General features: G+C 46.6%; 1 protein-coding gene across 1 annotated transcript in view; it reads right to left on the bottom strand.

Moving 5' to 3' along the window:
• Positions 1-4,502: 4,502 nt before the first annotated feature.
• The window catches only part of LOC147009321 (uncharacterized), a 54,548-nt gene continuing 33,401 nt past the window's right edge, over positions 4,503-25,649 (bottom strand). The window contains exons 4-5 of the mRNA XM_085862136.1: positions 17,070-17,585; positions 4,503-10,554 (exon numbers count right to left, since the gene is read on the bottom strand). Coding sequence (XP_085718262.1) covers positions 10,448-10,554; positions 17,070-17,585 — 623 coding nt within the window. The 3' untranslated portion in view covers positions 4,503-10,447. The remainder of the gene's footprint in view (positions 10,555-17,069; positions 17,586-25,649) is intronic.

The raw sequence follows: 25,649 nt of genomic DNA, 5'->3' as shown, positions 1-25,649 counted from the left end.
GAATTTGTCATTTGTGCCAAAAGCGATTTCCGTACCCAATCAGAATGGCTTCTCGACGACTCATGACACTGTCAGACAACACATATTATGGCTTATGAAACATAATCTCATGCTGGTTCCATGTATGTGTCTAAAATTAATATATCCAAGAGCTTATATAACATGTTGAGTACATGTACTGTATCGTCTTATTAACCGTTCATTACTGTGTTGTAGAAGTTTCAATAAAGCTTATTTTTAAGACATTTTTTTTCTTCTGCCAAATAGTCCAGAATAAGAATCTGACTTAATTTGTTATTCATATATATAGTATCCAGATAACATGAACACACATGATGTTATCACACTATAAACAACAGAACGGTATTCACAAAATCAAAAGCAGGGTTGGGGTTTAAAAATTCAATAAATTGCTGAGAACATTATTGATGTTAATATCGCTGGTATATTTTTTTCCCACTCTAAATAATATAGTAATGTATCTTACAATACATATAAATGTGCTACATTCATACTTATTTCCCAAATTCTGATTACAAACAATGATTGAAACCAACATTATATTTACATATAGTAGGTAATAAGTCTGTAACAGTGTTCCTTTTACCAGGCGATAACACAGTATATCTTTCATATACATATTTCTGTTGATATATTATCATGATCATACAGTTTCATTGTATTCATCAGGTAAGTAACAATATCATGAGATTTTACTGTCATCCATTTCAATCAATGTCAACAGCTAATGGTTCAGCTGTGTTCTTCAATCTTGGTCAGACTCCGAGCTGTCACCAGGTGAGTACTCCTGTTCCTCTGGTATGCTGTCATCGTCATCCGATTAATCATCTCCATCATCACTGGTGTTCACTGATTCAGCAATATCTGTCAATTGCTGTGGGAGAACACACCTCTCATACCAGAGAGGCTCCAGTTTTTGTTTGACAAGTGCCCAACCGTGTCCGTCACCAGCATCAGGGATATCAGGGTTGGCAATGTGGGCCTTCTTCCATATCCCAACCTGGTAGTTCACTCTCCTGATCCTCCTGCTTGCCTTCTGTGTCCTGCAGCATGATGCCATGTGCAGTGTGGATTGAGACCATTCCAGTGTGGTTGTTCAGTAACTGGTCAAAATTATCAAATTCAGAGTGGAAAATGGAAGGGGCCCCTGGTGATCGAATGATTTGCGTTGACAGCAGACTTGATGTTTTGGCAACAGCCTGAGCAAGGGCAGTTTCCAACTAGTGAGAATGAGTAGTTTTCTGAGTGTCCCATTCGGTTCAGCAAGGTTATCAATTTTTCGCTCCTGAAAAGGTGACTGTGTCATGCATATGAGCATATGCTTCGGGAGTTTCCATTCCCCATTCGATGCTGCACGACAAATATCTTGCCCAATCGAATTCACGAGCCTGTGCACTTTCGACATGTGAGGAGTTGGTTTGCCTGATATCAGGTAATTCAAATTTTTTTCCAATTGTGATGGAATTACGGCTGTCATGTTTCCAAGGTCCTGGGCAGATGGAGGCCATTTCAAGTCATCAGCTTTTGCGAAGTTCTCCAGAATCACTTGACGTAGGTAATTTCCAACATCCTGGATCATGTCTCGAGAATCCAGTTCATATGCACATCAAACTATCACTAATGTCACGGTGAGAGCTGTAGACAATGTAAGACTTGAAGTTTCCTCTTCTGTTTAGTGTGCAGAAGGCCAGTCTGTCCTTGAAATTGTCATGTTTCTCCAGCTTAGCTTTGAGGTTTTCTCAACGAAATTTGGGATTGGGGAAGTTGGTGCATTTCAGGTGAGAGATATAAATTTCAGTTTGCTCTGACAGTTTCATCATATTCTTGCTGATGATGATATCCCTGTCGATTACTTGGCATACAGCACCAAACGCCTCACTGTGTGCCTCTGCTTGTTTGATTTGTTGCTCCTTGTCTTCTATGCTTGTACTTCTCCATTTGTCGGCATTTTGTGTGTGTTGGACCCTGCAGGATTTGTGGTATTTAGCTTCTGTAGCAAACAAATCATGGCCTCTAATTCTGATCAGCAACTTCTCATCTAATTTGTCTTCAGCAGTTTTGAGCACCGTTCTCCATCCATCAAACTGACTTCAGCCCTCAGTTGTCCATGTCCCTTTGACTTTCACTCTCTTCCGTTCCATCGAGTGGCAGAATATACAATCGGGTGAGAATAGTACCTCGTCACCAGCTGAGCCCCTCCGACTTAAACCGGAACATGATGGTTCAGATGGATCATAATGACTGGAAAGTCGATTGAGATTCATAGTGAATCTTTGGTAACATTCTCTGTGACATCCATCACCTTCAGTAATGGTGTTTGGTATGAGGTCACAGGTAGCAGTCATTCGGTGAACAGACTCTAATGGCTGAGACGGTCTCCTGTCACGTATGTCCTTCAACCTGGCAAGTCTTTCATCGGATTCTGCACTTATTGATAATGCCAAGAGAGGTCCATACTGAAGCTCAGGGATGTGTATGATGCACCTGGACTTTGGCCTTGTCCCTTGGCCTCCACTGCCACCATACTTCGGGCGTTTGGTTGGGGGGGGCCTTCTTTCTCTTGACGTTCTGATGAGTGCATTGGGTCAGACATCACTTTGCATGGTTGCACTCAGCCTCTGTGAACCGGCAAATAGATAAGAAAGCCAACATAAAAAAATTTAAAATGTCATATCTGTGATTAAATTTAAAGTTGATCGTTATTTTGCTATTCATAATTGACTTAAGTGATTGTCTTTGACCTAAAAGAGAAAACTTAACTACATATTTGATGTTAATGTGAAAATAAATGAATTGTATCTTAACTAACTTGTTGGCTTCAATGTAAATGATGGAATGATGTAGGTTTTTGAGGTACTTTCTCCATTTGCAATTTTGCGTTTTTTTTGTAACACTGTCCTTTGTTGTCGCTAAGAGATGTCTGACGAACAGTTCCAGCACCAACATGTTTCCGTGACTGATTAGATGACAACTTTGCTTGATAGTATAACTGCTCCATCACCTTTTTCTCATTTGAATCGTATGTTGATTTTGTGAATAGATATTCTGCATCCTGTGTACATAACACCACTTCATTGTGATTACAATTGGCATGGTTGAGTAGATGGACTTGTCATGGCTAATCAGAGATGGTTGAACAATACTCCCACTGTACTTTAGCCATTCATGCCTTTGACCAGTAAATGTAGATGTCTGTACAGAGTAGGTGTGCTGCAGCAATAATTTCAACCTCTGTAGCCCATATTCCCATTTTGGAGGCTATTACATACTCAATTGTTCCTTCAGTGAGCTTAGTGTCAAATATATGTTGATTTTGTTCCAAATGCTGAACAACAGTTCTCATTGCTGCATGGTAAACTTCAGATCCAGTAATGACATGACAAGCTACAGAAAACAATTCCCATCACCAATTATGCTCTTAATAACACCTGGTTTTGTGATTGGTAAACTTGAGTGTATTGATTGATGTCCATAAGACAGATTCAGTTGTGAACATTTTGAAAGTTGTCAAGTCTATTGGTCTGAACTTAAAGGGTTAAAAAGATACTTGAGTGATACTGCAGTCTGTTTGTTGTGTACATAATGGATTTGAAACTCTGATCATTACAAGTTTTTTTTCACTGGCTGTTTCTTTCAGTTGCTCATTATCTGCGTTGTTTTTTTTTTTTTTGTCTCATGCTCTGCATTTTCTAAGTAATCAGGTTCTGTGTTTCTGGATGATTTTGTATGACATTGATATTTCCAATGATTTTTTTTTTTGAACAAATATGGGAAACTTCTCTGAAATGTACTAAACTTTTTATGGCTGGCTAAAGTTTTCACCCACATTTTAAAACACTTCACATTTGAATGATTGTTTCAAACAGTTGTTTGTTCAAGTTCTCTCCTGGTGAATGAAGTGCTACATTTTTCACAGTACACACACGAATGTCTGAAAATTGACTCGAGATTTGTACGTTTTTCCACAAGTTGCAAAAAAACAAAACAAAAAAAAAACAAAAAAAAAATTCCGTTGTATGAATGGGCTCCTTGATTTCCAAAAAGATATGAACAGGTTCTTTGCCCTGAAATAAAAAAAAAATTCACAAATACCAAATAAACACACGGAGAAAATATTTTGTGCCAAAAATACTGAAGTACCTTCTATGAATTTACCAAAAAACTCGGTAAACGACTTGATAATTTATTGTAATTGAATTAAGACGAGAAGGATGCAAAAATATTAATACAATGCTAAAAATGGAAAGTGACACCCAGAGAGCAGATCACGTTACAGTGGCAGCATTATTAATGAACAAGTCGAACTACCATGCAGTATCATTTTTATTTGTAATTATGATGGCATCACAATTATAAGTGCATGTGCAATGGTATTTATCAACATTATGTAATAATACATTACCGACTCGCCTTGCCATGAGAAATGCATCTAAAAGCAAAATTAATATGTAGTGTTTTGACCACAAATATTGAGTCTCTGAAAAAGGAGCACCAACAAAATTTATTTCATTTGGACTTCATTGCATCCCTAGTACACATATTAAATGAATGGCAAGCATCTAGTAGAAACAGGCAAGCATTGGTTGGCTTTGATACCATCTAAAGTTGAAATTTAAAAATCATTAGTTAATTTCAACTTCACGACAATAATATTTTGCATTGAGGTTCCTTTGGGGTATATCAGCATCCTAGTACACATATTAAATGAATGGCAAGCTTCTAAATAACTTGCACCAAAAACTAACATTTTCACGCTCACGCCGAGGGTCGCGCAATATCTCTGTAGTCCTGGAGCCAAGGGCAAAAAGTGGCATAAAAGGGCCCCAAAGTCACTCTCCTGATTTGGATAGAGGACCATCTTGGACACATTTTGAGGGAGGGTGGACATCCTGAAACCCAGCCGTAAACCCAGAACTCATGGTTTTGTCAGAATTGCTTTTGACTAAAACCGTGGCAAAAGTTAGGGGAAGAGGAGATTCACATTGACAAAGTGCCACAAGGAAACAACCTATGGTAACATATTACCACTTAGAATTGAGCTTAGTCACATATAGGATGAATGGAGGCACGATCTGATTGGTTAAGTTCAAGGTTACCAGAGGTCAAAATATGACGTCATTTGACTCTTGCCCAAAATCTGGACCCAAAAAAACAAACGACCCCCAAAATAATGTAAATGAATGGATTTTTCATTTATTGATCAATTCTTGTAGAGAACAACAAAGGAAAGTTTTTTTTTTGGTTTTTTTTTAACCAGTGGTGGGAAATATACATGTACATTAACCCTTCGAGGTCCAATGTATATCTTGCTGAAATTCGAAAAAAGAACGAAAATGGCCATTCGGAGGCGAAAAGTTCAACTCGCTTAAAATGTCAACATTTTGTGAATAAATGTCCTGGAATCACTCACTATCAAATTGAGAGGTGTTAGGCAAGGCAAACCCCCTCTCATTACAGAAATATTTCGAAGCTGCGTCTGGGTGACAGAGGTTAGCCCTGGACGGGGAATCCCCAGTTAAAACATCGGTCTGCATGGCATCATGGCCATCTAATCAGCACATCGATTTTCATGGAAATTACATCAGGTAAGTACATTAGTTAAACAATGGTGCTAAATATTAACCGATTGTATGAATGTTGCATCGTAAAGCATTGCCATACAGCATAAAAATTCATGCAGATTGTCCCCAAAGAATGGAGGAAAATACCTTCAAGAAATCCATGTGATCGATGATACTGTAAATTCTGTCACAAAGATGACTGATCCGTCTCAGTTTATGGCGAGTTGTTCCACCCTAGGAGCAGCACATAATGCCCTGTCAGCCTCCCCTTCACTACACAAACATCAGACCCGCGGAATACCTAAAGGTCTGGCCTATATCTATTCTATGGGCCCTAATCAATGTCACGAGTTAGCACAGTCGTGCTGGTGGTTTGGAAATGGGGCTCCACTATGGACACTAAGATTTTAATTGCAAGCCCATTCTGTTTTCCAGGAAATGAGATGGCTGATTTACCAAGTAAACGGCTGAGGGCGACGTCGCCATCACCAACCCTCTCCAACAATACCGAGAAGTGCATCATATGTCAGAAGACTGATCTTGAACATGAAACTATGAGCATAGAGAATGGTAGGGCATGAATAATCGAAGCAGCAGGCATTAGAAAGGACATTGTTTTTGAAAGACTGAAACAAGCTGACCACAGTAAAATTACGTATCATGTTAGCAATGACTGTTACAAAAAGTACACACATAAGAAGATACTTGAAAAACTTAGGCAATCAAACTTCAGCTCCATTGCAGCTGACCCAGGTAATGCTAACCCCAGCCCACGGCAGAGTACCTCGTCTGCTGAACAACGGTCACGACTGTCAATAGCAGCCTCACGGGATTCAACATGTCGGTCAGAGGACGTCGATCTCTTCGCAAAAAAGTTCTGTCTGTGGCAATGCAAAACATAACGTATCCACCAAGTACCGAATATCTGAAAAAGAAAGCGCAGAATCGTTCCTCCAGGCAGCTTCCTTACTTCAGGATGAAGTTTACACAGACATGTGATCTTCAAGATGTAAATGCCGTGTTTGGAGCAGATTTGTACTGCCACAAACAGTGGATCCAAAATTTCATCAGGAAGGGGGAAAACTATCCTCTGAATCCATGTCATCATGTCCAACAAATTCTGTTCCACAAGAGGGAAGCGCTGTTCCAAAAGCATCAGGCGGAAGCCAGAAATTGGATTCGGACGCGTTAGAGTTGTGGTGCCCAATTGAGACGGTGTATCTTATAACAGGATTTGAAACTGGACAAAAAAATTCTGTGATGCAAGTGAACTAGAAAAGGCATACAGACATTGTGATTCCAAAGTTCGTTGCAGATTTCTTCTCTGCACTTTTTGACATTGACATGAAGTGCAATGACATTGACAGCGAGGATCAACTTGAAAACACTGAAATGAACTCGAACTGCTAAATTGAAAAAGATAGTGTTTGTGTATCAAATCATCTTCTAGATTTTGAACAATGGTAGAAAACGAACTCTGCGACACATGATGAATTCTGAATCAATTTACAATGCTTGCAGGTAAGAAAAAACCATGATTGAGACTGAATCGGTTTGGACTGGCAATTAGCTATGATACATTCTCCGATATCATTTGTTACTGAATCAAGCCAGGGCCGGGTACCTCTCCCTAGTATGTTTAATCCTGCCGAATTCACCATGGGGGAATTCGAGAACTTTGACCATGAGGAAGCCACACTGTCTGGTATTGGGGGAGTCATGATACCGTCCTGAATCTTATGCAGGACAAATCACTTGGAGTGTCAGATAGCATGGGAAAACCGAATATGTCAGACGGGTGAAACACACCGAGAAAGACAATTCAAGGAAGAACTAGCTTGTCAAGTGCTGAAAAGTTACACCAAACCTTCAAAGAAGCCCCGACCTTTCATCACAGTACGGGGTTCCCAAGGATTTGTTCAAAATGGAGCAGAGCGACTCCGACTATCGGGAAGAAAGGGTTTTGCCACACTCCAAGTGATTTGTCCTGCATAAGAATCAGGACGGTATCATGACTCCCCCCCCCCCCAATACCAGACAGTGTGGCTTCCTCATGGTCAAAGTTATTGAATGCCCCCATGGTGAATTCGGCAGGATTAAACATACTCGGGAGAGGTACCCGACCCTGGCTTGATTCAGTAACAAATAATGCCATATCTGAATGATATCTGAGAATCTCATTGTAAATAATTGCCAGTCCAAACCGATTCAGGCTGGAAATCACGGTTTTTTTTACCTGCAAGCATTGTAAATTGATTCAGAATTCATCATGTGTAGCAGAGTTCGTTTTCTACCACTGTTCCAAATCTAGAAGATGATTTGATACACAGCCAAGATCTTTTGCAGTTTCATAGTTCATTTCAGTGTTTTCAAGTTGATTCTCACTGTCAGTCATTGCACTTTATATCAAAAAGTGCAGAGAAGAAATCTGCAACTTACTTCAGAATCACAATGTCTTTGTATGCCTTCTCTAGTTCACAAGAATCACAGAATTTGTTGTCCAGTTTCAAATCCTGTTTTAAGATGCAGCGTCTCAATTGGGCACCAACTCTTCAACGCGTCCGAATCCAATTTCTGGCTTCCGCCTGATGCTTTTGGAACAGCGCTTCCGTCTTGTGGAACAGAATTTATTGGACATGACACATTCGGAGGATAGTTTTTTTTTCCCCCTTCCTGATGCAATTTCGGATACACTGTTTGTGGCAGCACAAATCCGCTCCAAACACGGCATTTACATCTTGAAGATCATGTCCGTGCAAAATCTTCATCCTGGAGGAACGATTCTGCTCTTTCTTTTTCAGATATTCGGTACTTGGTGTACACGTTATGTTTTGCATTGCCACATACAAAATTTTGCGAAGAGATCGTCCTCTGACCGACATGCTGAATCCCGTGAGGCTGCTATTAACCGTCGTGACCGTTGGTCAGCAGACGAACTCTGCCGTGGGCTGGGGTTAGCATTACCTGGGTCAGCTGCAGTGGAGCTGAAGTTTGATTGCCTAAGTTTTTCAAGTATCTTCTTATGTGTACTTTTTGTAACAGTCATTGCTAACATGATACGTAATTTTACTGTGGTCAGCTTGCTTCAGTCTTTCCAAAACAATGTCCTTTCTAATGCCTGCTGCTTCGATTATTCGTGCCCTACCCATTCTCTGTTCTCGTAGTTTCATGTTCAAGATCAGTCTTCTGACATATGATGCACTTCTCGGTATTGTTGGAGAGGGTTGGTGATGGCGACATCACCCTCAGCCGTTTACTTGGTAAATCAGCCATCTCATTTCCTGGAAAACAGAATGGGCTTGCAATTAAAATTAGTGTCCATAGTGGGGCCCCATTTCCAAACCACCAGCACTACTGTGCTAACTCATGACATATTGATTAAGGCCCATAGAATAGCTATAGGCCAGACCTTTAGGTATTCTGCAGGTCTGATGTTTGTGTCGTAAATGGGGAGGCTGACAGGGCATTATGTGCTGCTCCAACGTTGTGGAACAACTCGCCATAAACTGAGACAGATCAGTCGTCTGTGACAGAATTCAGTGTCATCGATCACATGGATTTCTTTGGGGACAGTCTGCATGAATTTTATGCTGGCCGGCAATGCTTTGCTATGCAATATGTATGCAATCAGTTAATATTTAGCACCATTGTTTAACTAATGTACTTACCTGATGTAATTTCCATAAATTGATGAGCTGATGCCATGCGGACCGATGTTTTAACTGGGGATTCCCACCTGGGAGTGCCCCAGGTAGATTCCCCGTCCAGGGCTTACCTCTGTCACCCAGACGCAGCTTCCAATCTTGGGATTCGCACGGCACCTGAGTCGCTTCGAAATATTTCTGCTATGAGGGGGTTTGCCTTGCCTCACACCTCTCAATTTGATAGTGATTTCAGGACATTTATTCACAAAATGTTGACATTTTAAGCGAGTTGAACATTTCGCCTCCAAATGGCCATTTTCGTTCTTTTCAGCAAGATATAAATTGGACCCCGAAGGGTTAATATACATGTACATTTCCCACCACTGGTTTTAAAAACTTACCAATCTTGTTCTGTACAAGAATTGATCAATAAATGAAAAATCCATTCATTTACATTATTTTGGGGGTCCTGAAACTGCCAGGTTTCAGGTCCTGCGTCAGAGCGGCGACCTGTCCAGCATTGTGCCCAATAGCCAAGGAGACTGCTTCGGCAGCACCAACGCTCTGTACAGAGTATGGTCCCAATGGACAATGGGGGTCGTTTCAGTTTTTTATGGTCCAGATTTTGGGAAAGAGTCAAATGACGTCATTTTGACCTCTGGTGACCTTGAACTTCAACCAATCAGATCGTGCCTACATTCATCCTATACGTGACTATAAGCTCAATTCCAAGTGGTAATATGTTACCATAGGTTGTTTTCCTTGTGACACTTTGTCAATTTGAATCTCCTCTACCCCAAACTTTTGCCACGGTTTGTCAAAAGCAATTGACAAAACCATGAATTCTGGGTTTACTGCCAGGTTTCAGGATGTCCACCCTCCCTCAAAATGTGTCAAATGGTCCTCTATCCAAATCAGGAGTGATTTTGGGGCCCTTTTATGCCACTTTTTGCCCTTGGCTCCAGGACTACTGTTCTTCAAACAGGCGAGCTAAAATAATTCAATGTGGAAGAGACAAATAAAGTGAGAAATGCCTGGAGCAAGGCATTTCGTGCTTTCTGAACAAGGGGATTCTCATGAACCCCACAATGCCATTACCCCCTACACCTGCCAAAAAAAAAATTCCCAGGTAGGAGTAATAAACATACAGGAACTCCAACAATAAATGTAGTGGGCAATGAAGGATGTGGAGCTGTGGGTGGACGAGGTGAAGCGGTTTCACTAACGCTTGCGTTTAGCAACGGTCGCCCTCCCAACACCTCCAGAATGCGAGTTGCTACTTGGCCCTATGGAAGTTCTGGGGCGCCCACACTTCCTCTTTACAGGTTCTGTGAAAGCAGAAGGTGCGGAGGGAGGAAGAAAAAGAGAAGTCAACAATTTTAATGAAAAAAATTTTTGGGGTAAAATAGCAAGTTGCAATTTAAAATAAAAATCCACAAAAAATATCAGCAATTAGATAACAAGAGGAAGGAGAGTGAAATGATGAGGAAGACAAAGAAAAACAATGACAAATGAAACCACAGTAAAGAAAGACAGATAATGATGAAGGGACGTTAAATTGCGAACTGAATATCAAACTCGAGCGAAGTCGATGGCACGCCATGGCAAATCCCCCACCTGCAACAAAGCTGAAAGATGGAAAAAAGTTCCATCAGAATTGCCCAATATTGTGGGCCGGGGTTCAGCGGCGATAAACGACCACCAGGGGGAGCAGTAGAGCCATCTCCCACCGAACACCCGCAATTTAGGTGGTGACTCGGACAACTCTGAAAGGTCAAGGGTCACTTAGAGGACCGTGGTCGCCCATATTTTGACTGCGTGAGGTGGGGTCCACTTGTCCAAGTACCGACGCAGGCCGACTGTCCGAATCAAGTCGCTATCACCGACTCGGATCCGGCGTAACCGAGCGGAAGTTACCAAAGCCGCGCCGGACCAAATTAACAATTTTACGGCACGAACGGCTTTACTATTTCTCAATACGCACCTTGCTAGGCCAATGAAGGAAAGCACAGAGAACGAGCTGGTACATTTAACGGGTTTATTAACCTCCACCATCGAAGATGGACGGAGGTAACTGTTTTCACCCGTCTGTTTGTTTGTGAACAGAATTACGGAAAAACTCCGGATTTCAACGAAACTTGGTGGGGGGATTAGGTATGGTCCAAGGATCATGCCACCAGATTTTGGACTTGGTTCAAAATCCAATATGGCCGCTTGGGCGGCCATTTTGTAAAAATATTTGAATTTGTTTTTGCATTTCTACATGTTATAAGTGATTTCCAACAAAAAAAACATGCCAAAATTATAATTGCGGCTGATTTTGGAACTTCAGGTGGATATACCTACGTAAAATCAATTTCTGTCTCAAGGAATCTAGTTATGACGAATAAATTGAGTATGTAAAAGGGAAAGTTGCAAACTATAACTCTGTGAGCACTGTTGACGTCAAATTGAATGAATAGGATATCAGGTTCACTTGAGTGACCTCGCAGTATTGGCGGTGGAGGTTTTACACTCTACAGAGTGCTCCCCCTCCAGTTTATAACAATAATCGGGGAGGGGAACAGTGCGGAGTTCTCACGAATAAAAGTCAGGCAATGTACAATGAGCAAAAGCACTTAACAATCCCACTTTAAGACGGGGCCTACAGACACGCACACAAAGACAATCCCACTTAAAGACAGGGCCTACGGACACGCACACAAAGAGAAACTGGACCCCGTGGGTCTATTCGGTATAGCCGGGGTACCTGTTCCGCCTCGTGCGGTCACACCGACTCGAACCCACGACCCGAAGTCCATGGCACACGACCCTGGCTGCTCGGTCACCAGACGTACCCTCCAAATGACCACAGACCGCTCTAACCACGACTCCGACCGTCTGCAGAGCCCTCGTCAACAACCACTCAGCCACAGACCACTTGGCAATTGCCACGATCTCCTCTCCCTCAAACACTGGTCCAGACAAGCACTCAACTCTTCTGAGGTGGGAAGGGTCTCTTCTCTCGAACCCTGATTGGATGAGGGGTTGTTGGACGAGTCGTAATCACCTCCCGATTGGCTGGGGCGTGCGTGTCATGCTCGCCCTTCGTTCATTGGCTGGAGGAAACTGTCCATGCCCTTCCTTGGGAAAGAGCCTTGATCTGAGGCTCCGCCCAGGCCTTCAACCAACAACACGTGGGCAATGGCGACCGGTCGAGTGCACGAGGGTGGCGTTGTTGTAGTGGATGTAGTAGTCGTAGTTGTAAAATCCTAACTAAAAAAAAAAATAACTCTAAGCACACGCATGAAATTCCCATTTGACAGTCGGGGATGGATTCTAACTACATATACGAATCAAAATAACTGGACTACGGTGACTCTGGCTGCACAAGGTTTCCAAATCCGTAACACTACCCCCTACCCTTTTTACAGACTCGTCCCGAGTCGTAAATTTTCGTGTGCCATGCAGGTGTAGGTTCTTCCCCAAGTACGTTTTACCAACGGATCCCTGAGTGTGACATTTGCATACATGTCCCAAAAATAAATAACCAAGTGCGCTACGTAACTAAACTAACACTCACATGGACAACTTAACCAAATTGCTGGCGCTAAGACAAACACACAGGTGGGTTGCAAAACTTATTTACATTTTCTAATATTTACACTAACCATGGCCCAGGACCTGTGATCTGTGGAAGGAAAAAGGCACAGTAAAGTTAATCATTTTGTGTAGGTGAGTGCAAAGCAGCTTGAAGGTCAGACGTCTTCAGGGCCTGCTCAAAAGGTCCCTTTTTTGTCTCACTGAACCTTTTTTTCCCCTTTCTTCCTTCATACCTCAGCTGCTGGAGGCAACTCACCCTAACATGGCAGGCCATGCACCGTCCCACAGGCCATTATGCAAAAAGACAAGGAGGCAGCCAGGCTGCTCAATGCAGTCCCTGGCTCATGTGAATGGAATGGAGAATGGACAGGATGCAAAACACAAGATGGATGATGGATGCACGGGCTGCACCAATGCAGTCCCCGTGGTGTGGCTGCCTGCAGGGCAGTCCTTGCAAAACACTGGAGATGGTCCTGGCACACATGGTGAGTTGGTGGCAATGCAACCAAGGGCAAGCAGGCATGGGGTCAAGACAAAGGCAGGCAACAAATGCATGGCAAGGCAGATGCGGACCAGCAACTGGAGCACAACAGGCTGGCATATGAAGCTGGCTGGCCTCTGGTATGGTCCCTTGAGGTTGTGGAGGGAGTGTGGTGGTGCCGGCCAGTCCGGAAACGGGCTCGGACCAACAGTCTCCCCCAACCTATTGCCTTTGCCTGTCTGTCTGTCCATACCCACTCCCTTAGTTTGCAACAAGAAAACAAAATTGACCCCTCTTTACTTTTTTTATCTTGAATTCCAAGTGTCCCTAACCCTCCTACTGTGCTTGTCCGGCTAACCTGTCCTGTCTGTCTACTCCCAACCCCTAAGCTCCTTCTTGAGGGGAATAAGGGAGAGACCAGTGTCCTGCCTCAAGGACCAACAAAGCCTCAGAATAGCCTCCAGAGTTCAGCAATCTTTCCCAGGGTGGGTCCAGCGGCCTACAAAGAGCGAAGGGATGGATGGTGCGAAGGGGTACTTTTTTTTTTCTCGCTACCCCAGCATTTATTACACTTCAAACTATCCCCGGGGCTTTGCAACACGCCTGTCACTGAACTATCGGTTCTAACAACCACAATTCCCATCGCCTGTGTTGGTGTCCATTATTAATTTGGGCCTGGCCCTCAAATTTTCTCTCGTGCCCTTGCACAATTTCGTGGCTGGGCAGCGTGGCTCAACTGGCAGGGACTTCCGTCTGCTGAACTCTAACTATGGCACCCCTGGCCCTGAGGCTGTCTCCGAGCCGACCTGCTCCCTATGAACGTGGGGTGGGGGGGGGTATCCTTCCTGGCATTGCCCCCCTTCCATGCCCACGTGGCATTTTGGTGCTCCGGGTCCCTTTCCGAGGATCGCCCGTGCCAACACTATCCTGGTCCCTCGGACCCATGTCCAACTCTGGCCGAGTGGTCCGGTGCGCCGTCCACTCAATACACATTTCAACAGCCACGCTCCCAGCCGGGCAATGAACTCTTACACCCCTCCAAAAGGTATCGTGCCTTCCTTCACCACCAACAGAATGAACTTTTGGTAAATTTGACTAACATCACACTGACCCCAGGGTACCTTGGGTGGGATTCACTCCTCCCCCCAATCATTCATTTGCACCATGCATTCCACATTCGCTCCATTCACACATTTGGGCCTGCTGACCCACATTCATTCATTGTTTTTCAATTTTTCCATTCACTTTCATCATTCAACACTGCCATTCTGCTAACCAACTTGAGCTCCCCATCATCCCTTAATGTAGTGCACGTTCCTTTTAACTCTACATCCCGACCACACATTCCATGTCTCCAAAATCCATCTCTAAATCTAACCTAACATACCCACTAACTTGTTCCACGGGCTCCATGAGGAACTGTTCCTGCCCCATGAGGCCTGTCCATCTTTCGCGAAACCCTTCCCACTAAGTAGTGCTCCTTTGCCCAAGCGAGGATGGTTGCCACATCCTGGCCAGTGTCATGTACTTGGAGCAAGGCTTTTTTTGGCGGCGGTCTGCGACCCACTCGTTCGTCCCTTCCGTCGGACGATACATGGGGCCTTGTTGTCGCCCTGCGCATCGCAACAAGCGCTCGCCTTCACGGGGTCCACCATGCGAGCCAACGAGCCACCGCTCGCACACAACTCGCACGCGCGTCTGCATGGAGGGAATCCGGTGCGGAAACTCTCCGCTTTTGAGACAAGACGACTTCGCGGACGGTTAAAATCAGAATCCAAACGTCAGACGTCTTTTCCTCCACGCTAAAAGCCAAGAAAACTCAACTTCATCGCATGGGATTCCAATAATCTTGAAGGCCTTGGTTTCCAGTGTCAAGCAGAAAAAGATGCGAGGCACAGGAGCCAGCCCAGACATCACCATTCAATCAAGATGCCGATAGGAGTTCAGGTATGCCAAGGAAGGACTTTGTGCGATGGAGGATGCCCAGTTGGCAGCTGGTTTTGAAATGTGGTTTACCCAAGGAAGCTCATGACAGTGAGACCCAGGAGTTTGAGTTCCTAAACTTCTGAGAGGATGGTTCAGGAAGTAGACGGCAGGGGAAGGAGTTTGCCAGACTACTTTTGGAGACTGGGTGAGTGCGAGATTTGTCAGGATTGAAAGACGTGCGAGAGTAACCTTTGAAGAAAGAACATGAGCAAGAACGAATCGTGATGCAATGTGCGGTCCACAGAGCCTTGAAAGAACTGCGAAATTGAACACCAAGGTAACTTGGGAGGAGGAAATCAAGATTTTAACAGCTGCCTATACATGTGTGGAGCAGGAATGCAATTGGTCCAAAAGGAGGAAGCAGTCAGTCTAAATACCATTACCAAAGAAAAGGGATCCATGAGCATGTTCATCTAACCCAACCATTGACTTAATTTCACGTTAGGCCTTAGTTATTTTATAACTTGGTTTACCCAGTTCTTCAGCTAAAATGTCAGGTCGGTCGAAATATAAATATTTCAATTTTTAGAAATTATATTTTTATGATTTTTTTTTCGGATGTTCCATGGAAAAGACAAGGGCCAGTGGGGGGAAAATAAATATAAATCCCAGATCAGGAGGATCTAAGAAAACATTGAAGATGGAAGACCATTCAAATGCAGGATGCCCATGTTCACCATCATCTGATGTGAAAAACAATAAAGAAGGATTAAAACTTGTTTTTACAATATAGTCTGGCACGTTTTTCTTATAGAAACCTGTTGGATCACCAAACAAATGGAAACAATGCTGAGAAAATCACCGTCCAAGTCGTCTGTGTGCGTGCACACCAGTGCATAGTGCTGGATATGATTTAAAAAAGGTGTCTACTTGGAGTAAACACACTCAAAACGGTCAATCAGAGCCATAACCAGCTCTTACTTTTCAGTGGGCATCTGATCGTACCGTCTCCCCATCCCCATGAGCACATCAAAGGCTGAGTTCTGGTCTGTTGAAGGCTGAATATCAGCATCTCGCAGGGAAACTGAGGTACTTGGCACTGAAATCTTTCAATACGAACAGCGGTGTCCAACTTTCGATGGAAACAAAATCGGCACGATCGAGAGTAGCCTGTGAATCATCCCTGCTGCTGCACTGAATTGATGCAATAGTTCGGCCAGAATATTCGTCGTCAAGATGTTGCGTGATTAAATCACCAATACAGTCACTCAAATTTATACTGCTGACGTACTTCTTAACAATCACTTTCGCCCCAGAAACCATAGTCAATCTGAACCACGCTGGCCGCTGCTCAGACGCCATGACCGAAGACGATTGCGCAGTTTAGTTAAAGGTGACTCGGCATTTTGGCGCGCATGTGCACGAAATTATATTTTGAAAATAAATGCCGACGTTTACATTTTGGGTTTTGAAACTTTTGCACCTTCGGCGGAAAATGTATAAATATAAAAGGCTAAAAATGTTTTATATTTATATTTCATTTCTGCAAATATACCGTAGGCGGATCCGTAAACCAAGTTATAAAATAATTAAGGTCCGAGGAAGATATTAGTAAAAATAATTCAATGCGGAAGAGACTTCAATAAAGCGAGAAATGCCTGGAGCAAGGAATTTCTCGCTTTCTGAACAATGGGATTCTCATGAACCCTACAATGCAATTCCAACCACCCCCACAAAAAAAAAATTCCCAGGTAAGAGTAATAAAGGTACAGAAACTCCAACAATAAATGTAGAGGGCAATGAAGGATGTGGGGCTGTGGGTGGACAAGGTGAAGCGGTTTCACTAACGCTTACGTTTGACAATGGTTGCCCTCCCAACACCTCCAGGATGCGAGTTGCGACTCCCAACACCTCCAGGATGCGAGTTGCGACTCCCAACACCTCCAGGATGCGAGTTGCGACTCCCAACACCTCCAGGATGCGAGTTGCGACTCCCAACACCTCCAGGATGCGAGTTGCGACTCCCAACACCTCCAGGATGCGAGTTGCGACTCCCAACACCTCCAGGATGCGAGTTGCGACTCCCAACACCTCCAGGATGCGAGTTGCGACTCCCAACACCTCCAGGATGCGAGTTGCGACTCCCAACACCTCCAGGATGCGAGTTGCGACTCCCAACACCTCCAGGATGCGAGTTGCGACTCCCAACACCTCCAGGATGCGAGTTGCGACTCCCAACACCTCCAGGATGCGAGTTGCGACTCCCAACACCTCCAGGATGCGAGTTGCGACTCCCAACACCTCCAGGATGCGAGTTGCTACTTGGCCCTGTGGAAGTTCTGGGGCACCCACGCTTCCTCTTTACAGGTTCTGTGAAAGAAGAGGGTGCGGAGGGGGAAGAAAATGAGAAGTCAACAATTTTAATGAAAAAAAATATTTTTTTTGAAAAGAATATAAAGTTGCAATTTAAAATAAAAATCCACAAAAAATATCAGCAATTAGATGAACAAGGGAAGGAGAGTGAAATGACGAGGAAGACAAAGAAAAACAACAATGATAAATGAAACCACAGTTAAGAAAGACTGAGATAATGATGAAAGGACGTTAAATTGCGAACTGAATATCCAACTCGAGTGAAGTCGATGGCATGCCATCGCAAATCCCCCACCTAAAACAAAGTTGAAAGATGGAAAAAAAAAAAGTTCCACCAGAATTACCCAATATCAACTTTTTGGGTTTCCCCTCCCCACCCCCCGTTTTGGCCCGAAAGACCCCAAGTCCCCTCAAGGCATAAACCAAAGGCAAGATCCAAAAAAGACCCCCAAAACACAACACATTTCATACATCCCCAATGTTGATTTCACGTACAAATATTCATGAATGAATGTTTTAAAATCTGCCTGTAATTGCATTTTTTTGGTATTTGACCTTTTCACCCCACCCCAAGGGTGCAAAAGAGCAGTGTAATTTTCAAGGGGCGGGGTCAAAATTATCCTGCTCTTGCACCCTCGTGCCACATGGTGAACATAACTACCAGGTTTAGTGAATTTATTCTGCATAACCATTTAGAAGACAACGTGAGGGAGACGGACACAGACGGACGGAGCAGATTACAATATCCTTCCTTTTCCCCCCCAAAAAAGCGTGGGGATAAGACCTGATATTACAACATCTCTCTCCCCCCAAAAAGGACAAAACAATGTTCATCCGGAAAGGCTTGACGCCTCATGGCATCTCAATTGAGCCAATTAAAATACCTGCTGCACACCTTTTAAAGTACGTGCTGTTTTGCAATGTGGGAAAAAATTTATGCAGGAAGGTTGGGAAGGTTTAATCTTTGGTGTGCTGTCCTAAAATTCGGCAACAGTGTACATGTAATGGTTCAAAAGTCAACAAGAAAAAGAGCAATCAGAGGTTAGAGAGCCTCGCCAGGACTTGTTTTGTGTGGCGTTGTGTACTGGTGTGTCTCGTAATTAACGAGACAACTGGAATTGCACCTTTTCACTGCTAGCAGTATGGACCAGGTCCCAAGACGTCCCACTTTGGACACCTGACCCTGACTGACGTTTAAAAAAAAATTATTCAATTGAATTTAGAATTGGATAAAAATACATTCAATTCAAATGAGACCAAATTGTAACAAGTCCTGCATTGGAGTCATCAGAAGGAATGCAAACAAGAAAAAAAAAAGCAAAGATGAAGTCATCAGGAGGAACCTGGATAGATTCGGGTTTCAGTTGCGGCTCCTGTACTCTCAAACCCATCCAGGCACAGCCAAATGAGCCTGATTTAAAAAAAAAAAATCTAATAATTCTGGCTGCTGGACCATGCGTCCGATCAGGTTGAAGCTCAAGACGAACATTTGGTATCACCGCAGCATCTTAATTGTAAAGTTTCATGTCGATCGATGAAGCGGTTCAAGAGAGAATATTTTAAAGATTTTCATTCAATATGGTTCCCAGACCGTGACCCATCAATAATTATTCGTGAACACCCTTGTACCAAGGCTTGGGGATCGTGTGTGAAGTTTCTCCTCTATCTGTCCAGCTGTTCTGGAGAAGGTTTTTAGAAGTTTTAGGGAAATCCAATTGGGCTGCCAAACCATGACCGACGACATCACAGGTGGGAACGTTTTGTTCCTTATGGATAGGTGTTCATGGCTGTAAAGTTTTGCCTTGATCAGTTCAGCCATTTCAGAGAAGATTTTTGAAGATTTAAAAAGTTAAAAAAAAAGCAATATGGCTGCCGAATGGTGAAATCCAAAAGTCGCGTAAAGCGAAGGGACAGAAAATGGTATAATAATCTTAGAGTCCAAAACTGATCGAGGGTATTAATTCCAGGAAAGAGTATAATTTGAAGTGGAGTTGGGCTACATAAGTACACCAAATTTCAAATTAGTCACTTGATGCATAAAAAAAATTCTGCAAAAAAAATCATGGCGAAGGGATGGAATCGATAGAATTGAGAAATCTTAACTTTTATTTTCTTGCTGAGAGTGTATATACATTATCTACCATAATTCCAGCAATGTGTGTGCGTGTGTGTCCGCCGTTTCTCGACAACCGCCAGTCCGATCTGATTGAAACTTGCCAGGAATATTGCTGGGGACCCACGGATGTGCCTTTGAGGTTTGATATTAATCGGACGAGTAGTTCCCAAGTTACGGCCATTTATCTGTCGACCAATGAAGAGACACGGTGCAGACGTCAATTAATGTTTTATTTATTTTTGCACGACTGACGTCAATTCTTCTTCTTCTTCTTCGTAAGGTATGACATCACAATCGATGCTGGGGACGTGAGTATGTGCCTTTTCAAGGCTTGATATTAATGTCTGTCTGTATGCGACTGCCGTTTCTCGACAACCACCGGTCCGATTGAAACTTGCCAGGAATATTGCTGGGGACCCGCGGATGTACCTTTGAGGTTTGATATTAATCGGACGAGCAGTTCCCAAGTTACAGCCATTTATTTACCAAACCAATGACAAGACACGGTGCTATGACGTCATGAATGACGTCACAATTAATGTTTATTTCATTTTAAATTAAACTAACTCTTTATATTCCTCATCACATGCTCATGGCAAACAGGGATCACAACAATTTGAAGGACACTCAAGGAAAATTAAACACGGGATTTCAAAGATTACTCCTGGAATCTTTTATTTATACAGAAAAGTGCCGTGAGACAAGACAGCCGGCTAAAGAGGAATGATGATGGCAAAGAGGGGGGGGCGTCACAATTCAAGAGAGGGGAGAGAGGTGGCGGCGAGAGGGGGTGGGTGAGAGTGGGGGGAGAGAGGAGGGGCGAGAGAAGAGGGGGGAGAGGAGGGGGAAAGAGGGGGGTGACAGAGGAAGGGGGAGAGGGGGGGCGGATGTGCCTTTTCAAGGTTTAGGCGCTGTCACACCTTGATGATTTAGCCAGCGTATGCCGACTTATGAAAAATTTGTCTAAAACGCTGGCACACGTCGAATACGTGATGGGTAAGTTTTGATAACAATAAGAGCACACTGAAAAACACTGCAATACGTCGTAGTATGCTGGCTTTCATCGTTGTACTTTGCAGTTGTCCTCAAATTTTAGCATGCTTGAAATTTTACGACGTATGCCAGCGTATGACTCACACGTTCCGCTACGCTGGCCATAAGTTGTAGGCACGTTATGCGATCGTCGATACACGTTACTTGTAAGTTACTTACAAATCGAAACAGGTCGAGGTAATGATTAGCGTTCTCGAAACTTATTTATAACCGATGAGTAACGTGTTGTAGGCACATTACACGATCGTTGACACACGTCGAAGCACGTTATGCGATCGTTGAAACGTCGAGGCACGTTACTTGTAAGTTACTCATAAGTAAAAACATGTCGAGATAATGCTTTGTGTACCCAAAACTTATTTGTCACCTATGAGTAACGTGCTTTGAACCTATGTGTAACGTACCTCCAACGCATTTGATTGACGTCTTCCGGACGACCACAGAATTTACTGAACGTGTTTCTAATTTACGGCTACCGTATAATGGCGTATTGGCAGCGTAAAAAAAACAACAATAACTTCCGATATTTGTCACGTGCCGTTACGTCATGTCAGATTGCCTCTTCAGTTTGCTCATGTCTTATTCTTAGTTCCTCCTCTGAATATTTTTTGTTTGAGGATATCGTCACGTCGAAACTTAAAAGCAAATGTCCGAATATATTTTAAAATTCGTGAGACAAAAAAAAAAGAAAAGAAAAAAAAACAAACATAAAACACAACAACAACTTCAGATATTTTGTCACGTGCCTTCACGGAGCCAAGGAGCAAAAAAGAAAATGTGCCTTGACGGAGAAAATAAGTTTCGCGTATGCTAAACATAACCGACGTGTTTCGACTTATGAGTAACTTACAAGGAGCTTGTGTCAACAATCGCATATCGTGCCGACAACTTATTCCCAGCGTAGCGGAACGTGTGAGCTTGACGGCGAGTAAGTCATAAAATTTTCAGCATGCTTGAAATTTCACGACGTACTAAACGTACCACGAAATATGACAGCGTACTTCATAGTTTTTCAGCGTGCTCTTAACGTATACACAACTTACCCATACCGTATTCGACGTGTGCCAGCGTTTTAGACATTTTTCATAGGTCGGCATACGCTGGCTAAATCGTCAAGGTGTGACCGCGTGGTTGACACTTCCAATTCTCAGGCGGTCATGATTTAAATCAGCGTGCAGCAGGTTTTTAACAGGCTACGCCACGAGTTCGTCGGCGATACGTGCAGCGCGCTCTGCCGAAGTTAAACTATCGTTGGGGATAGGTTGTGAACGCTGACAACAGGCTAAGCATTCGTTGGTATTAGTTATCGATAAGAACAAAATGTTATGTGCCCGTTACTAATATGTTATGCATACGACCAACACAATATGAATACGACCAAAATTTGATATTCATCGGCGCCTTTTGATATTCATCGGTTCCCAAGTTACGGCTATTTTATTGCTTTTTTCAGTGTTGGAAAGGTAGACATTTGTGAATACATTTACAGAGGGGCGAGAGAGGAGGAGGGAGAGAGGGGGGCGAGATAGGGGGAAGAGGGGGAGGAGAGGGGCGTCAATTCGAGAGGGGGAGGAGAGGGCGTCGATTCGAGAGGGGGAGGAGAGGGGGCGTGAGAGGGGGAGGAGAGGGGGCGTGAGAGGGGGGAGGAGAGGGGGCGTCGATTCGAGAGGGGGAGGAGAGGGCGTCGATTCGAGAGGGGGGAGGAGAGGGGCGTCGGTGAGAGGGGGGAGGAGAGGGGGCGTCGGTGAGAGGGGGAGGAGAGGGGGGCGTCGATTCGAGAGGGGGGAGGAGAGGGGGCGAGGGGGCGAGGGGGCGAGGGGGGGGAGAGGGGGCGAGGGGGGCGAGGGGGGCGAGGGAGAGGGGGTGAGGGGGGCGAGGGGGGCGAGGGGGTGAGGGGGGCGAGGGGGGCGAGGGGGGTGAGGGGGGTGAGGGGGTGAGGGGGGTGAGGGGGTGAGGGGGTGAGGGGGTGAGGGGGGTGAGGGGGCGAGGGGGGCGAGGGGGGCGAGGGGGCGAGGGGGGCGAGGGGGCGAGGGGGCGAGGGGGGTGAGAGGGGGCGAGGGGGGCGAGGGGGCGAGGGGGGCGAGGGGGGCGAGGGGGGCGAGGGGGTGAGGGGGGTGAGGGGGCGAGGGGGTGAGGGGGGCGAGGGGGTGAGAGGGGGGTGAGGGGGGTGAGAGAGGGGTGAGAGGGGGTGAGAGGGGGTGAGAGGGGGAGAGAGGGGAGAGAGGGGGGAGAGGGGGAGAGAGGGGGGGAGAGGGAGAGGGAGAGAGGGGGAGAGAGGGGGGAGAGAGGGGGGAGAGAGGGGGGAGAGAGGGGGAGAGAGGGGGGAGAGAGGGGGAGAGAGGGGAGAGAGGGGGGAGAGAGGGGGAGAGAGGGGGAGAGAGGGGGGAGAGAGGGGGTGAGAGGGGGAGAGAGGGGGTGAGAGAGGGGGAGAGAGGGGGAGAGAGAGGGGGAGAGAGGGGGGAGAGAGGGGGGAGAGAGGGGGAGAGAGGGGTGAGAGAGGGGAGAGAGGGGGGTGAGAGGGGGAGAGAGAGGGGGAGAGAGAGGGGGAGAGGGGGGGAGAGAGAGAGGGGGGAGAGAGAGAGAGAGAGGGGGGTGAGAGAGGGGGGAGAGAGGGGAGAGAGAGGAGGGGGGTGAGAGAGGGGGTGAGAGAGAGAGAGGAGGGGGGTGAGAGAGAGAGGAGGGGGGTGAGAGAGAGAGAGGAGGGGGTGAGAGAGAGAGAGAGGGGGGTGAGAGAGAGAGAGGAGGGGGTGAGAGAGAGAGAGAGGGAGGGGGGTGAGAGAGAGAGAGGAGGGGGGTGAGAGAGAGAGAGGAGGGGGTGAGAGAGAGAGAGGAGGAGGGGTGAGAGAGAGAGAGAGGAGGGGGTGAGAGAGAGAGAGGAGGAGGGGGTGAGAGAGAGGAGGAGGGGGGTGAGAGAGGAGGAGGGGGTGAGAGAGGAGGAGGGGGTGAGAGAGGAGGAGGGGGGTGAGAGAGAGAGAGGAGGGGGGTGAGAGAGGAGGAGGGGGTGAGAGAGGAGGAGGGGGTGAGAGAGAGAGGGAGGAGGGGGTGAGAGAGAGGAGGAGGGGGGTGAGAGAGAGGAGGAGGGGGTGAGAGAGAGGAGGAGGGGGGTGAGAGAGGAGGAGGGGGGTGAGAGAGAGGAGGAGGGGTGAGAGAGAGGAGGAGGGGGTGAGAGAGAGAGGAGGAGGGGGTGAGAGAGAGAGGAGGAGGGGGGTGAGAGAGGAGGAGGGGGGTGAGAGAGAGAGGAGGAGGGGTGAGAGAGGAGGAGGGGTGAGAGAGAGAGGAGGAGGGGGGTGAGAGAGAGGAGGAGGGGGTGAGAGAGAGAGGAGGAGGGGGGTGAGAGAGAGGAGGAGGGGGTGAGAGGGAGGAGAGAGAGGGAGGAGGGGTGAGAGAGAGGAGGAGGGGGTGAGAGAGAGAGGAGGAGGGGGGTGAGAGAGAGAGGAGGAGGGGGGTGAGAGAGAGAGAGGAGGGGGGTGAGAGAGAGGAGGAGGGGGGTGAGAGAGAGAGAGGAGGGGGGTGAGAGAGAGAGAGGAGGGGGGGTGAGAGAGAGGAGGAGGGGGGTGAGAGAGAGGAGGAGGGGGGTGAGAGAGAGGAGGAGGGGGGTGAGAGAGAGGAGGAGGGGGGGTGAGAGAGAGGAGGAGGGGGGTGAGAGAGAGGAGGAGGGGGTGAGAGAGAGGAGGAGGGGGGTGAGAGAGAGAGGAGGAGGGGGTGAGAGAGAGGAGGAGGGGGGTGAGAGAGAGGAGGAGGGGGTGAGAGAGAGAGAGGAGGAGGGGGGTGAGAGAGAGGAGGAGGGGGTGAGAGAGAGGAGGAGGGGGGTGAGAGAGAGGAGGAGGGGGTGAGAGAGAGGAGGAGGGGGGTGAGAGAGAGGAGGAGGGGGTGAGAGAGAGGAGGAGGGGGGTGAGAGAGAGGAGGAGGAGGGGTGAGAGAGAGAGGAGGAGGGGGTGAGAGAGAGGAGGAGGGGGGTGAGAGAGAGGAGGAGGGGGTGAGAGAGAGGAGGAGGGGGTGAGAGAGAGGAGGAGGGGGTGAGAGAGAGAGGAGGAGGGGGGTGAGAGAGAGGAGGAGGGGGGGTGAGAGAGGAGGAGGGGGTGAGAGAGAGAGGAGGAGGGGGTGAGAGGGAGGAGGGGGTGAGAGGGAGGAGGGGTGAGAGGGAGGAGGGGTGAGAGGGAGGAGGGGGTGAGAGGGAGGAGGGGGGTGAGAGGGAGGAGGGGGTGAGAGGGAGGAGGGGGTGAGAGGGAGGAGGGGGTGAGAGGGAGGAGGGGGTGAGAGGGAGGAGGGGTGAGAGAGGAGGGGGTTGAGAGGGAGGAGGGGGTGAGAGAGAGGAGGGGTTGAGAGAGGAGGGGGTTGAGAGAGGAGGGGGGTTGAGAGAGGAGGGGGTTGAGAGAGGAGGGGGTTGAGAGAGGAGGGGGTTGAGAGAGGAGGGGGGTTGAGAGAGGAGGGGGGTTGAGAGAGGAGGGGGTTGAGAGAGGAGGGGGTTGAGAGAGGAGGGGGTTGAGAGAGGAGGGGGTTGAGAGAGGAGGGGGGTTGAGAGAGGAGGGGGGTTGAGAGAGGAGGGGGTTGAGAGAGGAGGGGGTTGAGAGAGGAGGGGGTTGAGAGAGGAGGGGGTTGAGAGAGGAGGGGGTTGAGAGAGGAGGGGGGTTGAGAGAGGAGGGGGGTTGAGAGAGGAGGGGGTTGAGAGAGGAGGGGGGTTGAGAGAGGAGGGGGTTGAGAGAGGAGGGGGTTGAGAGAGGAGGGGGTTGAGAGAGGAGGGGGGTTGAGAGAGGAGGGGGTTGAGAGAGGAGGGGGTTGAGAGAGGAGGGGGTTGAGAGAGGAGGGGGTTGAGAGAGGAGGGGGGTTGAGAGAGGAGGGGGTTGAGAGAGGAGGGGGGTTGAGAGAGGAGGGGGTTGAGAGAGGAGGGGGTT

Source organism: Eptatretus burgeri, chromosome 17 (assembly GCF_056783735.1).
Source record: "Eptatretus burgeri isolate ZD-2024b chromosome 17, Ebu_testis_v1, whole genome shotgun sequence".
Taxonomy (NCBI): Eukaryota; Metazoa; Chordata; class Myxini; order Myxiniformes; family Myxinidae; genus Eptatretus; species Eptatretus burgeri.
Note: the sequence above shows the minus strand (reverse complement) of the source record. Positions and strands in the feature narration are given on the sequence as shown.